At 50.8% G+C, this 17017-nt stretch overlaps 1 protein-coding gene and 1 long non-coding RNA gene across 11 annotated transcripts in view; one reads left to right on the top strand and one right to left on the bottom strand.

Moving 5' to 3' along the window:
* PLXNA2 (plexin A2) overlaps positions 1-17017 on the bottom strand; it is a 206308-nt gene that overhangs the window by 60858 nt on the left and 128433 nt on the right. For both annotated transcript variants that reach the window (XM_072831217.1, XM_072831216.1), the window contains exons 5-9: positions 12332-12432; positions 8878-9001; positions 7010-7163; positions 6284-6380; positions 3152-3266 (exon numbers count right to left, since the gene is read on the bottom strand). In XM_072831217.1, coding sequence (XP_072687318.1) covers positions 3152-3266; positions 6284-6380; positions 7010-7163; positions 8878-9001; positions 12332-12432 — 591 coding nt within the window. The remainder of the gene's footprint in view (positions 1-3151; positions 3267-6283; positions 6381-7009; positions 7164-8877; positions 9002-12331; positions 12433-17017) is intronic.
* On the top strand, positions 3401-9754 carry LOC140635918 (uncharacterized). Of its 9 annotated transcripts, XR_012033267.1 has the most exons (4): positions 3434-5006; positions 5557-7792; positions 8074-8173; positions 8737-9754. It is a non-coding gene; the product is annotated as an uncharacterized lncRNA (long non-coding RNA). The 9 variants fall into 9 exon arrangements; XR_012033263.1 differs by having other exon boundaries at positions 5557-8173; XR_012033264.1 differs by having other exon boundaries at positions 3435-5006; positions 5557-7522; positions 7632-9754.

Here is a 17017-nt window from a genome sequence, read left to right as displayed (position 1 = left end):
TCAGTGGACCTCACCAGTTATCTCTGTTTCGAGGAAGCTGACAGAAAAATTTGGTTTCAAAGTTAGGGGGCCCTTACTGGAAGTATAAAAGATATTCTTATACTCTAAGGGATTTCCAGTCCCCAGAAAAACCTAAAGACATCAGATCAGACTCCTAATACAGTAAAGAAAACCTCACCCAGGCACCCAGGCGGGGCACGTGCACTTTTGCTGTGGCCCACATTGTCAGGAATGGGGCGCCCCAGAAGCAGAGCTTTGGACCGAAAAGGGCAGGGCCTGGGAGCTATTTGCCGGGAAGGGGTGTGCGCATGGTGGTGGCCGAGAGCCCCAGCGGTATCCGAGGCAGCTGAGGCTGTGGCCTTCCCAAGCTTGCTGGGAACCTGACCCTATTTTCTTTCCTGAGCCAAGTGAGGAGCCAGAGGCAGACGGGGCTTCCACCACCGGCCTCCAGAAAGCCACTCTCCGGGCCTGAGCCAGGGTCGTGCACCCACCAGGGGGAAGAGAAAGGCAGTCCAGTCCGCCGGGTCCCCACTCAGGGGAGGCGGGGACGTGAGGGGGGCACAGAGGACCGCTCCGCCCCAAAGCAACAGCCATTCAGGAAGGAAAGTGAAACTGCAAGGAGATGGGAAGCCTTTGGGATCCCCCCAGGGCTCCCACGGCGTGAAGTCAATCCTGCCTGGCCGGGTGGCAACGGCTCCTCTTAGGCCCAGCTCTCTGGAACATTTCAGTGTCTCCCCTGTGGCTGAGAGGGAACCGTGTTCCAGTGACTTCTAAAGGGCATGAGGGAGGCCGGCGTGTTTCCAATTAGCCTTCTGGCCTCCACACCCCAGCAGAGTTTATTTGTCCTGCTCTGTGCGCCACTCCTCCTGCCCTCACTCCAGCTGCAGGCCGCGTTCAGGCTTGGCTTTGGGTTTCTCTCTGCCGGAGGGGGAGCCCCGGGAAGAAAATGAAGCAGCTGCTCTTTCTCGTCTAGATCTGCACGTCTCTCTCTCTCTGCGTTTTGTGGTCTGCCCTGCTTTATTTTATTACGCAACTTAGAAGTTGAGAAGTGGCCCATGTGAAGGTCAGTTTCTGAGACCCTTCACCTCGGTCTTCTCACTGCCAGGCCTCGCCTCTGAGCAGCCTCGCCTGCGGCTTCTGCTGTTCCTGGTTGGCCTCTCCTCCCTTCGCCATTCTTCCGTCGACTCCCTGGCTGCACTAACCATCCTCCACTCCATACCCATAGCCTTTGGGCCCTTTCCTCTGAGTAAGAAGATTTGCCTGAAAGCAGTTCCATTTCCTTGCAGAATCTCAGGGCTGGGATTAATTTCCAGTGTCCACTAAGACCAGGGTGGTACTTTCAGGTCAGCTGCCTCAAAGCACACCAACTGGCTGGAGGGAAATCTTCTTCTGAAAGGTTTTCAGGGCACTAGATAACTGGTTCCATCACGCTGGGGCACCTGCAGATGGCCTGTCTTAAGTACCACCTGTAGGCACCATCTATGTATCTCTCTTTCAAGACAGGCAAATTCCTTTTTTTTTTTTTCTGGCTGAATAGGAAACATTATTTGAGAAACTAAGAATTCAAGGCCATGGGGGTGTGTGTTTGAGGAATGGTTCAAGGCCTACTATTTTCTTATTTATTTATGTATTTATTTTTAGCTTTTTGAGGTATAATTGACAAATACAATTATAAGATATTTAAAGTATGCATCATGATGATTTAAAATATGTAGATCGAGGTCTACTTTCTTAGGTTTATTCATGGGAACAACAGGCACCTTTATCAAGATTAGGAGACATATAAGACTCTATTTTTTTTTTTTTCCATGAGACTCTATTTCCTGAAATCCTAGACAAGTATATCCAAGGAACCCTCCCTATCAATGGCATTTGGGTAAAGCGGCCATTCCTTCATCCAGTCTTTCAAGCATGTATTCGGCAAACATTCACTGAAGACCACACTGAGGATTTTAAGATAAAATATAGCCCTTGCCCTCACAAAGCTTCTAGCCTAGGAGCCCCTGGGTGGTTCAGTTGGTTAATTGGCTGCCTGCGGCTCAGGTCATGATCCTTCTAGAGCCGGCTTCCTGCTCAGTGGGGAGTCTTCTCTGTCTCTCTCTCTCTCCTCTCTCTCTCCCTCTGCCCATCCCCCTGCTCATGCTCTCTCTCTCAAATAAATAGAAATAAAATCTTAAAAAAAGAAGGTTCTAGTCTACTGCAAAAGGGACATGTGTATAGAAAGAGTACAGTGGAATATGCAAATGCTACACTGTCACTTATTTTTGCAGGTTTTTTAAAAGGTGGAAGAAGAGGGGGACATGTGTATATGCGCATGTGCAACTTGGATGAATACGCAGGTCTCTACAGTTGTTCAAACCCAACCACTGGCCATGGTAGGGTGCGAGGAACATGAAGCACAAGAAAGGGAAAATGACCAAGCAGGCTTCATTTTCCTAAAGCATGCCATGAGTGTGTAAGAAAGTCAACATCCATGAATAATCATTGGATGCGATATTCATTGGAGAGACAAGCAGTTCTGTATTTTGCTGTGCTGATAACAAAGGTGGGTCAGGCCTTAGGGATGGAACACTGACTGTATATTCAAACTGGCAGGGCCAGGTTCTTTAGCAGGGCCTGGTTCTTTTCATCAGCTGTATTTCCTTCTCTTTCTCTAAGGCCACCCACCCAGTCATACATCAGAGTCAAAGAATCATTGAAACTTAGAGTTGGAAGAGAGGTTGGCATGAAAGAATGGTTGAGAGTGAATGTTCTATTGAATTGGACTATGTCTGCAGCCAAGCAAAGGGCTTAGACTCAAAGAATAAATGTCGTCCACTGCCTTCTTCTAGACAATGGAGTCTGGTTGGTTGGATATGTCCTCTCGGCTTTCAGTGTCAACCCTTAGTTCCTCCCGAGCCTTTGAATGTAGAGAGTCTTAAGCATCTAGAAGATACAGCACATTTCTCTGCCTGGGGTATTTTCTGCCACTTTTTTTTTTTTTTTAGTTTTATAGTAATGGGGCTTTCTAACACACAGTCTCCGGGAAGAAGACCAAGACGGGTCAGGGCAAAGAGACGGCCAAGCCGCTGGACTTGGACTGCCCATCTGAAAAGAGAGGGCCACTCAGATTCACCAGGAACATCGTCATGCCAAGGTGAGCCTGGCTTACCTCTGAAATATTGATCCGGCCCTCCTGGAAGGAGCAGGTGGTGGGGTCATGCGTGCAGAGGTTCCGGTACTTGCACCAGTGGCAGCGGAAGGCGCTGTTGACACAAGACAGGCACCTGCAAAGATGAAGATAGTAAGAGGCAAAGAGACGGGAACGGATGGGGAAGGTAAGGGTGCCAGGTAGCCCATGTGTCATGGTGGCAGTCTGTTATCCTAGTCCCTCCCTCAGGAGGGTTCATTCGTGGGGCGTCCCCCAGCATTGAGAACTCTGGGTTCTTCTTTGAAGATGTTCATAGGACCAGAAAACTCCAAACAAACAAACAAACAAAAAGTCTGAAGTGGAAATAATATAACTTATAAAGTGGCGGTGAGCTAGAGCTGGCCTGCATCAGCTCATGGGCGCTGATCATTTACATTTTCAGGAATTTTGCAAGCGGTTGGCTTCGCGTTCATAGCTTGAAATCAGCCATGGATAGAGTATTTACACCAAAGAAATCGGCAAATGCTACATACTGGGTTTTTATTTTTCTTTCTCGATCGCTGATGGTTAAACATTTACCAGCATCCCACCACTTACAAGAAGAATAGCTCCTAAGGCACTTAGAAGACGGACAAGTACAGGGATAGAAATTGGGCAGACAAGCAGTCCCGTCTCGCCACTGCCACTGGGGTCACCTTGAGGAAGTCACTTGCTTTCTGCATTGCAAGTTCCTCATTCCGTCTGTAATAAAACTTTCCCGTCTGCTCCACAGGGCTGTTTAGCATCAAACAAGATAATGTGTAGGAAATGGTTTTGAAAGGTACAATGTTAAATGTGAGTGTTATTTTCAAGTGCTTAAATTGCCCGTTATTTCAAGCTCTTAAGTCACATTTGAGTGTCAACCGCTGGTTCAATCACCTGCATTTCTGGGCTTTGGGGTTGTTCACAATATGGTAATTTTGTCTTCTCTCCAAGTAGCCAGGCATAGGTAGCCGTAGGTGTGTGGCTCCCGCATTTCTCGCCAGGGTAGCCGTAACCGCTTCACCTGGGGGCTGGGTATGGCCAGACCATTATGATGGAGTTGGGTTTTGTAGGTGGGGTTGGTCTTTCTGCTCCTTGCCAGCTCCACAAATCTAGGTTTTGACAACTAGACCAACCTGGAGGGGACACCGCTGGGTCTGCAATCTGGCGCCATCTGGTGGTCACTCCCTTTACATTTGGGTGGATGAGTCTCCATCCAGGGGTGACCCCCTAATACGCTGCTGTGTTTTGGGTGCAGTAGCCCATCTACGCCTCCTCTTCCCTGTGCTGATCAGTTTTATCCCCTTCCAGATCTATCCAAAGTTGTTTTGTCTCTGAGCTTAGGCCACACTGACTGGTTCTCGCTAACATCTTAGGATTCAGCAAGTAAAACAATGAAAATGGACTAAGAATGATGAGATGGGGTTCTAAGCCTGGCTCTTCCACCGGCTAATTTTGTGACCTTCACTGTAGCGCTTATTCCCTGTGGGCCTCAGTTTACCATACTAAAAGCAGGGGGATAGAACTTGATTCTGTGACTTTTTGCTGTGAATGCCAGGTGTAGAGAAGGGTAAGATAGTGTTTGGCAATAAAATGGAACCTTTGCTGTCAAGGAGACCCGCCTTTTTTTTTTTTTTTTTTTTTTGGCTAAAACTTGCTGCCTGTGACTGCATTTCTGTTGCTATAGCAATGCAAAGTGGTGACATCACACTGAACTGCCACGGAGATGAGGATGCTCTCACCAACAATGAATTCCATCACCACTGTGCTGGAGTTTGAGAAGGAGGTTGGCGGTTTCTTTCTCCAAGATGCTTGCATTGCTCCTAATTGGGTTAGCTGGGATTGGGACGCACTGGTTAGTGGGCAATTTTGTTTATTTCTGCTCCTGCACTTACTGCCCTGTCCACGCCCCAGGCGATTTTTACCACTTGTCCCGTCTTTCCCAGCTTATCTACTGACTTGTCGCAATGGGGTTCAGCTGTGTCTCCTTCCTTAACTACTGTGGAGAGCCTAGAATTCCAGCAGCTGATTCCTGTCATAAAAATCAAGATCAGAGAAGGGGAGACTTAGGAGGACTGGCTCATTTGTCTCTCATTTTAATAGCTAAAGATTCCTTTTGAGTATAGCTGCAAACAGACCATCTCCTCACATGGATTGCTGAGCCCATCTTGTCCACAGCCTGGACTGCACAGATGTGATGTCTTGGAGCTATACAGACTTCAGATTACCCCTGTCCTGGGAAATGGAAATAATGGGAAACAGATCCATAGACTATTTCCAATTGTTGCTCCCTCTGATGTGGAGTTGTCACTTGAGCTCTGTCCTGGTGCAATGTCCATGGCCACTGGTCCAGTGGCCTTTATGTGGCCCTATTAAAGAGACTCGTTTCTCTCTTTCTCAACCAGGCAGTCTGTGAGTTCCCAGTTTGTATGGAAGGACTCTCAGTTTCTCTTCCAGAGAAGATAGGCAGAAGCTAAATATGGTCTCTCCTCCTGCACAGCTGTAGAATCTCATAGCTGTGGGTACCACTGGTAAGTGCTCCACTGCTGGGGATGAAGGGTGTGGTCAGCTGGGCTCTACTCAAGTCCCTCTGGAGGCTGCTGCTTTGGTCTGGTTTCCCCCTCCTCTTTGCAAAGTCATAGGCTGTGTCTGGACCACAGTGGAGTTAAAGTCTCCTTTCGCCCTCCCAGCCTGGGGCCCTTATATCATGTCCCCTTCTGCGGGTAGCTGTGTGCAGAGCTGCCTCTTACCTCTGAGTCCTTCTCCACTTGGCTGTGGAGGATGTATCTAAACTCCTTTCACTGTCAACCTCTACATCCAAAGCCACCACTTCATCTAAAATGGAGAAAACTTTTCTTATGGTCATGGGGCCATGACCTTTGTCTTCACTTCATGCTTTCTTTTTACTGCCTTAGCCTGAGCATTGTGGGTAGGGTTGCTGGGGAGTCTGGATGGGATCAGAGGCTGTGGAGAGTGAATGCCATTCCATTGAAAATACTGAATAAACTGAACAGAACTGAGAAGGAATATTTATGAAGAGACTGGGAGGTGAAACCAATACGGCTGGAGCTCAGAGAACCCCCACACCCACATCCAGCCCTGATGCGAGACTTGCGCCCGGTGAGTGCTTACAGTTGGTGGGCACTGCAGTTGTAGAACTTGAACTCGGTGCTGACAAATATCTTCCCTGTCTCCTTGGATCTCAGCTGCAGCTCCAGCCCAAACCAGTCTGGGGAGAAAAAAAGGAGAGGGTAACATCCTGGGGACTCAGTGGACCATCCATTAAGCCACTCCAGGGCTCTCTTGGGGCACAGATGGTAGATAAATGCTGCCTGGGTCATCTCTTCCCAAGAAGGTCCCTCTGGTCCTGTTGAGACACCCGTCACTGAGACCCAGACGCCCTCAAGCCCCCTCTTAGGGGAAACAGAATGAATCACATCCCAAAGAAACCCTTGCTTTGGTCAGGCATCTTCAGTTACTGAAGGACTTTCAGAAATATTAGGCCAGAACCCCTCAAGCCCCCAGGTTCCATGGGGAGAAGCCCACTGAAAATCACTGGCTGGAGCCACTGCCATCCCTAGAAGGGAAGGGAAGTCTGGAGAAACTCTGCGCGCTGTGCAGACTTAGCCCAAATGGGAGCAAGGGATTTCCTTCTTTCTGAATTTTGCTTTGGAGCATGATAATTAGCCTTCAAACTCAAATAAGTTATATAAGCCCATGTTAGGGTCTGCGATATGAAGGCTTGGTCAGGCAACTTTTGTGCTAGTGCTCGCCACCTCTTCCCCTGTGATCCTCTACTCTTGACCACTCTGGTAGGGCAGCCCCTGGCATGTGACCGTCATGGCACGCACTTCTTACCTTGATCCAGAGGGATGACAGGGACATCCTTGGGCCCTGGTGAGATGCAGATGACCTGGCTCCCAGACACCTGTCCCTCCACCTCCGTCAGGTTCCCAAAGGCACAGGAGATGCCCACAGACAGGTCAGGAGCATCGCTCACAACCAAGCTGAGCTGTGGGTGGAGCAAAGAGATGAGGCCATAGGAAGAGTCCTAGGGGCTCAGGAGACCTGAGCTCCGGCCTGGCCCTGCTGTGGCCTGCTTGCTGACCAATCTCCCCCAACCTCATCTCTACAGGAGGACATGGGTAGTGCAGTCAATGGTCTTTATTAATATCACTGTTCATTTCTTTTTCAGTCTTGTCCAGCGTCAGAAAGGACTGGGTGAGGGGCACTAGAGGGACAGGTACCCAAATCCATCTCAGGCCCTCATCATTCTGACCTGAAAAACCATGACAATGGAAAGCATGTCATGAGCTGAGCCCTTTTGCAATCAAGCCTTAACACTGGTTTTCCAATCTGGAGGCTTACTAGGTTGGTGGAAGACAGCTAGCTCCTCCCTCTGGCTAGGATTCCGGGGCTGCTTATCAGGATGGTGAGTGTCCTAGAGGTTCTGCCTCTCTGTCCCCCCAACGCCCAGCAGGTGCTCTGCTGGCTGACAGCTCCCTTCCAGTAGGACAGTGGCTTCACAAGGAACTGTGGGGATCAGAGAAAGCAAGGAATGTGGACACCAGCAGCTCGGATGATGTCTGCTGCTGCCGATGGGTTCCACTGATCTAGGCCAGTGCCTTCCAGCCTTTTCAGGTTTGCATACCCTCCTTTGAATGGTAAAAATACCACAGCCGCCGCCCCCGAAATGAGTTTGTTCTCAATTACCACAATAGAACATCTAAGTGAAATCTGACACAATAGGCAAAAAATGCGACTGGCTTCCTGGAGCAACCGGGAGTGACCATAAGGGTTCATGGTGGTGACAATACCCTCCCTCCCCATAACCCCCCCACCGGAGCCTCCAAGTTGGGAACCGCACTGTAGGTAGGTCTCCCTTTGTCTTCCTACCAACACCTGGCTGTATTTATTTGCAGTGGCTTCTCACTCACAATGAGCGTCACCTCGCCTCTCCAAACATTTGTTTGCTGCTGAATCTCTGCCCCAGTTTCGTTTCCATGGGGCCAAGAGACTTAGGTACAAACTCCCCTGTTTGTTCCCTCAGCTCCATGGGAATCAGAGCCTCCTGGTGGGGATGAATGAACCAAAATCTTGGAAGGTTCATTAACTAATTAACATCCGTAAATGCTCATAAAACCTTCAGAATGAAATAATCACGCAGGGCCTAAGGACATGAAATATTTGAGGTTGTACCTCGACAGGTGGTTAAGGGCTATTTTATTCTCTTTAATATTCTCTTTAAGTACACACTGACTGTAACTTATGTCTCAGTCTCTCGGCATCTGTCTCTCCTCTATGTGTCTCTCTCTGTCTCTGTCTCTGTCTCTCTCTCTCTCTCACACACACACACACACACACACACACACACACACACACACAGGCAACTCTAGGTCTCTGTGAAAAACTGCATGGAGTGGAGGCATGTAAATACAGCACACAGCCGAGAATGTGTTATTTAGAGTCGGACTGCACTACGTTGTAGAGGTTTGTTACTAAATGCAGAATCTAGATTTACAAAACAGATCAATGGGTAATGAGTTTGCAAGGAGTGCGGAGAATGACTGTGCCCTTTACCATAGGAGCTACCGTAGGCTTTCATTGTCTACAAACACCGTTTCCTTGGAGCATTTCAAGTGTGAGCCAGCGACAGATACACGTGTTCAAGGAACACGCGTTCCCAGCCCCAGCCCCAGCCCCAGCCCCCTGGAGGAGTTTCTTACCCGCCGGCTGTGCTCAGACACGGAGATGCTGCTGGGATGCACCTCGAGGCTCATGCACTGGCTGATGCTGGCGGCAAATCGATTAGGTTCCCAGGCCCGCTGGCACTTGTCCCTGCGGGAGCACCTGCCGCAGACACAGATTCACAAGGGGTCAGGCCTCTGAGACCCATCTTCACTGTCCCCTGGGGGTTTTTAAGAGGGGTTTGCTGCTCTGAGGCTCGTGGCTTGTCTTCTCATGACACTTTTCACTTACCCCAGAGGGCTTGGGTGACTCCCAGATGGTCCTGATCACAGTTACACAGAGACTAAGAGGAGGTGGGATTAACCCTCAGTATGAGACATACGGTTTAGACCAAGAGAATAGCTCCTGATAGGCAGCATCTTTATAGGACATTCGTGGAGCAAGGGTGGGAAGTTTGGAGAATGTGAGGAGCAGCACACAAGACTTGCAGAATATGAGCCCTGGAGCCAGAGGGCCTGGGTACTCCCCACACCCCCTGCGATTGACTTCGTACTGTGTCCCCCTGGGCAAGCAACTTAATCTGTCCATGCCTCAGTTTCCTCAAGCCTAAAATGGTGAAGATAGTGATAATACCCTACCTCCTAGGGCTGGTGTAAGGATTAAAATTAAGTACCTAAATGGCATTTTAGGGGCTCCTGGGTGGCTCAGTCAGTTGAAGGTCCGACTCTTGATTTCGACTCAGGTCTTGATCTCAGGGTCATGGGATGGAGGCCTGGGTGGGGCTCCCCGCTGAGACTCCCCCTCCATCCCTCCCCGTTGCTTGCTTGCTCTCTCTTGCATGCTCTCTCTCTAACATAGATTTTTTAAAAAAGAAAATGGCTTTTTAGCCCTTAGAATAAAAATATTAATGATGAAGACCATTCATGTTATTATTCCACACCCCCAAAATGTGTGGGTCAGTGTGCATGCGATCTTGTGGCTGGACTAATGGCTCTCTGAAGGCAGGGACCATGTTTTATTCATTGAGATATCTACCTGTCACATGGTATATTTTAAATAAATATTTGCAGTGTGAAATAATGCCTGGAGACAGAGAGGCAGACCAGGAGTCGCAGCCGGGGCTGCCTGCGTCTGCAAGCTGTGTGGCCTCGTCTCCCGACAGCTTCATCTCAGCCCAGGGTGGCAGGTGGGCATGGTGTAGCGTCTGGTTGCCACCTACGTCACAGGGGAGCACACTCCAGGGCTGGGGCTTTTCCAGACCGAATAGCCCCCGACAAACCACAAGATGCCACAAGCAGGCAGTGATTCCCACCCCAACTCCCCCCACCCTCATGCCCCCCCCCCACCCACCAGGGCCCTCCCCTCTTCCTTTCCAGGCACATAATGGATCTAAATATGAATGCTGTCAAAGAAAAGAATTATTGAGGTTTAAGTGAATCCTTAAGATAGCTCTAAAGTGAGCTCTTGACTGGAGCCTTTATCTCATTGACTCACTGAAATGGCTCTTTTTTATCATACTATTTATGGCAACAGCCCTAACAGAGATAAATAGCCTTGGAGACAATAACACACTTGCAAGAGCAAGGCATGCAGAAGAGACAGGAAGGTTTCAAATCCCCCCGGACCCAGAGCCTCTCCTACAATCTCCCTCAGCCTCTGGCTCCATTAGAGTCCAGGGAGCTGGAGGTGGGCCCCCCCCAGCTCCCTCCCGTTCCTGAGGCAGGCCACTGGTGGCAGGTGGGAGGGCACCGTGGGACGGCTGGTGACCACGAGAAAGACCCAAGAGGAGAAAGCTCTGAGTAGAGACAGAAACCTACGCGTGTTCTCGGCAGACAGGCAGGGTGGCTGGAAGCAGAGGTGTGCCCCGTAGATGGGAGAGATTCTCTGCCACGGGGAAGGGGGTCCGAGGATGGAGGAGATTGGAGACTGTCCTGATGTGGCTCAGTCATTCTAGAAGCCACAGCCACCCGGACAAGAAGATGACAGGGGTGGTGTGGGGCCACCCCTGAGACAGATGAGCAGGCTCAAGCAGGAGCTGGGGGACACGGTTGTCCTTGCTGTTGAATTAATGGCAATCCCCCATGTCGGAGTGGCATGTGCCACCTGCAGGAAGAGCCACTGGCACAGAAGCCGGGAGGGCAGGCTAGGGCGCAGGGAGTGGGCGGTGTGGCTGGCATGCCCACTGCACAATGAGAGGGCACGTAGCCTAGGACACTTTGCACAGAGCGGGGGCAGCTGTCAGCTTCCCTGGAGGAAGAAATCCCCTTGACAGAGATTCAGCTGGCCCGCTGGTCGGCCGCACTGAGGGGAAGCACAGCGTCAGCCACCTTTGCCGTTCCTGGGGCGCTGGCATCTGTACCACTTGCCTGACCTAAGTGGCGACCCGTCGCCTGGGTTCTAGCAAGAGCATTTTTGGCCAAACTTCTTGAGCCTCTTAACCTCCGAACCCAAGCAGGGAACCCAGGATTTCTTTGTGGGCTCAAATCCAGTCCGGATTTTGCATCTGTGAGGCGCTTGCTTGCCCCCCTCCCTCCATAGCCCTCGCAACACCTGCTGCAGAGGCTGGAAGCCAAGAGCTATTGTGCAGGACCCTGAACTCTGGCCCTCCGCCTCCGCCTCCACCCCAAACCCGGCACATTTCATGGAGATGCTTTGCTGGCTGGCAGGGAGCCACGGAGCTTCCAACTCCATTGGGGAACAGGACTCCTAGCCAGCTCTTGCCTTTCGGGTTTTCACCCTCTTCTCTCCCTCTGGGGCCCTTCGAATTAGGAAGTTTAAGTGTGATTTTGCATTTCTATTGAGCTGGTATTCAACGGGCCAGGATGTATCTGAATAGGGGTGTGAGGCTAGTTAGAGGGAGATGCAGACTTCTTGAAATCATGAATTAATGAGGCCAGAAGGGTCCTCCCAAAGGTTCAGAGTTCATAATAATTATTTTGATTGGTACAGCCTATTCTGAGCTTCCTTATTTTGAAAACATTTATTATTTCATTTAATCCTCACAGTTTACCTGCCAGGCAGGCATCATCCCTATTCAGCACTGGGGAAATGGAGGCCCAAAGTCCTCCGTGGACCAGCCGGGGTCACACAGCAGTTCACTGGAGTCCAGACCCCCCAGGCCCCGACCCCAGCACACTGCCCTCTGCACGCCGGCGGCAGGAGGCACTGAGGAGGTTCTGGGGAAACCCTAGAGCTTCTACAGCTTCCCCCGTGAGTTCTTCTGGAACCGCTACCCTCCCCAGCGTCGACAAGGTGCAGACTTCAGAGCAGCCTGGAGGGCAGAATTTGGAAGTGAGATGAGAGGCAAGGGCATTACTCTGGAAAAGAAGGACCCTCCAACCCGTGTGGCCTCTCTTCCTGTTCTCCAACCTGGATTAGAATTACTGGAAATTCCTCTCCCTGGAAACCACAGTCACATCCTCATCAACACTCCCAGGAAAGCACCTGGCCATCTGCATTCTGAGCCCTTTTCCCGAAGGATCCCCAACTTACATGTTGTGTAGGGCGCACCAGCCACAGTGAGGGTCCCCCGAGCTCAGACATTCCCCACAGGTCGTGTACTGTTCGCAGGATTCCACGGGGACCCTGGTGATCTAGCGGAAAGATGAAAGAGAGTGTGGTTATATCAGGGAGTGACGACTGGGTGATGCGGGTTCAGACTCACCTACACCCACCCACACTTGCCCTGTCCCCACCCCTAAAGAGGTGACACTGCGGGGGGCAGGGGGGATCAGTGGCCTCCCTTATGCTCTCATCTGTTTGCCTGGTGCAAGGAGGGTACAGCTAAGGGGAATGTGTTTCTGGGGGTGGCAGGCCCAGGGCTGCTTCTTGCCTTCACCAGGGGCAGAAACCAATCTTCCTGTCTGTCTGTCTCTCTCTCTTTTTTTTTTTTTTTAAAGATTTTATTTATTCATTCATGAGAGACACACAGAGAGAGGCAGAGACTCAGGCAGAGGGAGAAGCAGGCCCCCTGCGGGGACTGCAGGACTCGATCCCAGGACCCTGAGATCATGCCCTGAGCCAAAGGCAGATGCTCAACCGCTGAGCCACCCAGGTGCCTCCTTCCTGTCTCTTTCTGCCCACCACGCCCTTGCAAGAGCTGGCCAGGCTCCTGCTAAGTGCTGAAAATGGTTAAAACTCTGTGGAAAGCCTATTGAGTGCCACCGACTTGTCTCTGAAGGGCTTTCAGCTGGGCTTGGGCTGAGACATCCTGCCCCTCACAGGCACAGAAAACATTTAAAAAGGGAGAGAAGGAGAAACTTTTCCTATCAAATAATATTCATCATATGGCACAGTCTCTTTACAGCCAACCAAACATACCACCTGGATCCAATTATCCCATTCTCTGATGTCTGTATTCAATTTTTCTAGTAAATCTCCCATCCTTTGAAAAGTCTGGCTAAATGGGAACATCCACAGAGATGAGCTGCTGGGGAAAGTGGGATTTTACAGATCGAGTCCCTGCCCCCTACCCCAAGCGTGCAGCCCCAGCAAGCTCCCGTCCATTCCCCGTGGGGTCCCGCAGGGCCCTGAGGTGGGCCTGCCTGGACCTGACACCTCCACCTGCCCAGTGTGTGGTACTCAGGCCAGGTAAGAAGATCAGAAGATTGAAGTCTTCCATTTGCTATGTCAGGCACTGCCACTGGTCGGGGCAGGAGGCTGCTGGGCTGCAAAACCATTTGCCGGGCTGGGGATGGGTTCTCCTTTGGCAGGGTGTAGAGGTCCCCCACCCACTGGTTGTGTGAACTCAAGTGCAAACACCCCCCAGGGGCCAGCCCCATGGTGTTTGGCCTCTGGCAGATGGACAAAGGATCTGCTGGAGACACTTTCACAGCATCCTCCTGAGAGGCTTGGGAGAAGTTTAACACGCTTCTCTAGCAAATGTTTATCAGATGTCACCATAAGGAGGCTCCGGTGCTATGTGACACAGAAATACCAGCCGTCAGGACACAGAGCCCTGCCCTGCAGAGCTCAGAGTCCAGGGGGAGTTGGTGACTGCAAAGCCAGAGCTCCTCGCATGGGACGGGTGTGACTTCCAGGAGGGGCCCTTCCAGGAGGGGCCCCCCAACTTGTAGGGGGCAGGGGCTACTGGGGTAAGTGTGAGTCAGCGAGGGCAGGAGCGGGCCGGGCAGAGACCCGTAAGGGCGCTGCATGCTGACCGATGTCACGAGCAGGAGTATCATGGACAAGTTCAGCGTAACGCAAGGGTGTGGCCTGGCCGGGGCATCGTGAGATGTCAGGGGACATACTCAGGGGCCAGACCAAGAAAGGTCATGTGCACCAGCCTCAGGAGGCTTCCTTTTTCTGTTGGGTGCTCCTCCTTACCATATCCTAACACCTAATATTCATATTACAAAGCTCTCCAGTAAGGGAGCGGCCATGATCAGCTTTTTTTTTTTTTTAAATATTTTGTTTATTTATTCATGAGAGACAGAGAGAGAGAGAGAGAGAGGCAGAGACACAGGCAGAGGGAGAAGCAGGCTCCATGCAGGGAGCCCGACGTGGGACTCGATCCCGGGTCTCCAGGATCACGCCCTGGGCTGAAGGCGATGCTAAACCGCTGAGCCACCCGGGCTGCCCCATGATCAGCTTTAAACAGTCCTAACCTTCTAATAACAAAAACATGAAATGCAAGCAGGATAATAGCAAAATCTTGCAATTCAGTTTAAGAAGTTGGTATATCAGTGGAGGTTAGTCTGAAGTAGCGCCCACATACTAGACCTGAGGATGTGAGTTGAAGCCATGTCCAGTATGGCCCGACAGGATGAGATATTAGCCAAGGGGCTAATTTGCTCATGAGCTGCATAAATAGGGTATGAGGGTGGAGAGAGGCCAGCCCACAGTGGGGAGTGCCCAGCTCGGGTCTCTGCTCCAGGAGTGGTGTCGTTCAACCAGAGGTCCTTTCTGGAAGAGTGGTCAGGATGGGGCGGGATCCAGATGCAACAGCTGAGGTCCAGCTGAGGGATCTAGGATGTTTACTGAGGTCTGAGAAGATGAGTCTTGAGGTGATTTTCCAACGTTTATTATTTTTTTAAAGATTTTATTTATTTATGAGAGACACAGAGAGAGGCAGAGACACAGGCAGAGGGAGAAGCAGGCTCCCTGCAGGGAGCCCGATGTGGCACTCGATCCCAGGACCCCAGAATCACGCCCTGAACTGAAGGCAGACACTCAATCGCTGAGCCACCCAGGCATCCTGGTTTTCCAACGTTTGAAGGGAAGCAGTACGGCCACAGCAGGACTCATGGGCGCCAAGTTTCAGGAAAGCCCAACCTGGGAAGGTCTAGGTTGTCCAGTAGCACTCGCTTCTGCAAGGAACTCCCATCACGGGGATGCATAAGCAGAGTCAAGGTGACAGGTATGTGGAAGGCTGGCAGAGGGATTTCTGCCCTCAGAGGGAGGCTGTACTTGTCCTTCACATTCTGGCCTTTGCGATTCTACTTCCCAGTTTACCTAACTCCTCCCTGAGACTGTTCACAATTTTTGTCCTGAATGACTTGGTACAGTTGAAAGAGACCATATAGGGGCACCAGAGTGGCTCCGTTGGTTAAGCATCTGACTCTTGATTTTGGTCCAGGTCATGACTTCAGGGTCCTGAGATGGAGCCTCACATAGGGCTCCGTGCTGGGCGTGAAGCCTGCTTAAGATGCTCCCTCTCCCTGTCCCTCTGCTCCACCCACTCTGGCTCTTGCATGTGCTCTCTCTCTCTCTATCCAATCAATCAACCAATCAATCAATCAATCTTTAAAATAAATAAATAAATGAAAGAGACCATCCAGCCATTGCCACCAGCTACTGGCCTCATCACATTGCTTTAAGAAGCAACCCTTGACCTCTGACTCATGGCCTTTGATTCCTACAAGGAGCACCTTTCTGAAAGTGTGCCTCTCCTGGGCCTGGAACTCTCAGCCTGCCAGGATCTCTGTGACCCCACTGCCCCGGGGTGGGGGGCTTCCGCCCGCTCCCCTTCAAACCCACCCTCTGAGGCCTGAGCACCACAGCCCAGGGCCCAGCCTTCCTTTCTTGGGTTTCGGGCTCCGTGTGAGTGATGTCTGCATCTGGCTGGAAATTAAAACAACTGTCTGCATTGCATTCGGCCCGTCTGTCAAAACACAGCCCGGCTCTCAGCAGCTGGGAAAGGCGGCCCTGAATGGGGGCAGTGTCTCCGGCAACAAAGCCCACTTTCACGCCAAGTGCCACGGAGATAGTGAGAACCCTGTTCTTCTCCAAACATGAAACCAATAGCACAACTATTTTTCCTGTTTCCTGGGCCCTCCTGGTGGGAATTTCTCTCTCTCTCTCTCTCTTTTTTTTAATGCATGGAGTTGAAGAGCAAAGTGAAACAGGAAACTTCTGGGGCGGGGGGGGGGCACGGTTCTAAAACTTGAACGATTCTCTCCTCCAAGATCTACTAGCCACGCACAAACCAGAGGCAAGAAATGTCACGGGGACTGGGAGGAGACCCTCAAAGCCAGATGGTTCCGTGGGTTCTCTGTCTTTCCGATAATTCTTGTGTTTCTATGTTCATTCATCAACCAGTATTCATCGATCACATCCCACATACAGGCCAGTGTTGGGCACTTCAGGGGAGTGAGGTTGAAGACAACTGCAGCATTAAAATACAGCCATCAACTTCACGTTGCAAACAGACTGGCAATAAAAAGACAAGCGAGTGATGAACACTCTGCGAGAGGCACAGCAAGACAGCTGAGGGAATTCAGAGCAAAGAGGAAATACTTTTACTAAGCCTGCAGCGTCCCACGTGAGAGCCACTAGCTCACGTGCTCACAAGCATCTGAAACGTGGCTGGTTCAAGTTGAGACGGGCTCTAAGGACACAAGCGCCCTGAGTTTTGAAGATTTCGTATGAGGGAAAAAAAATACATCACAATGAATATTTTTTATCGACACATGTTAAAAAGGAAAATTCTCAGATGCCGGGTTAAATAATATCTATGATGCATTTCACTTCTTTGCTCTTAACTGTAAAAAAATCCAGGTGCCAGAAAAGTTAAAGTTATACACAGGGCCTGCATGTACGGCGTGTGCTTTATTTCTCTGGGCCGGTGCTGCTCTAGATGGGAGTCCCAAGCAGGTTTTTGTGAGAAACAAGGCATGTGTCTGGGTCTTGAAGGGTGAACGATATAGACACAGATGGACAATGTTGCAAGGGGAAAGA

Source organism: Canis lupus, chromosome 6, assembly GCF_048164855.1.
Source record: "Canis lupus baileyi chromosome 6, mCanLup2.hap1, whole genome shotgun sequence".
NCBI classification, from domain to species: Eukaryota; Metazoa; Chordata; class Mammalia; order Carnivora; family Canidae; genus Canis; species Canis lupus.
This window is presented reverse-complemented; position numbering and strand designations above follow the sequence as displayed.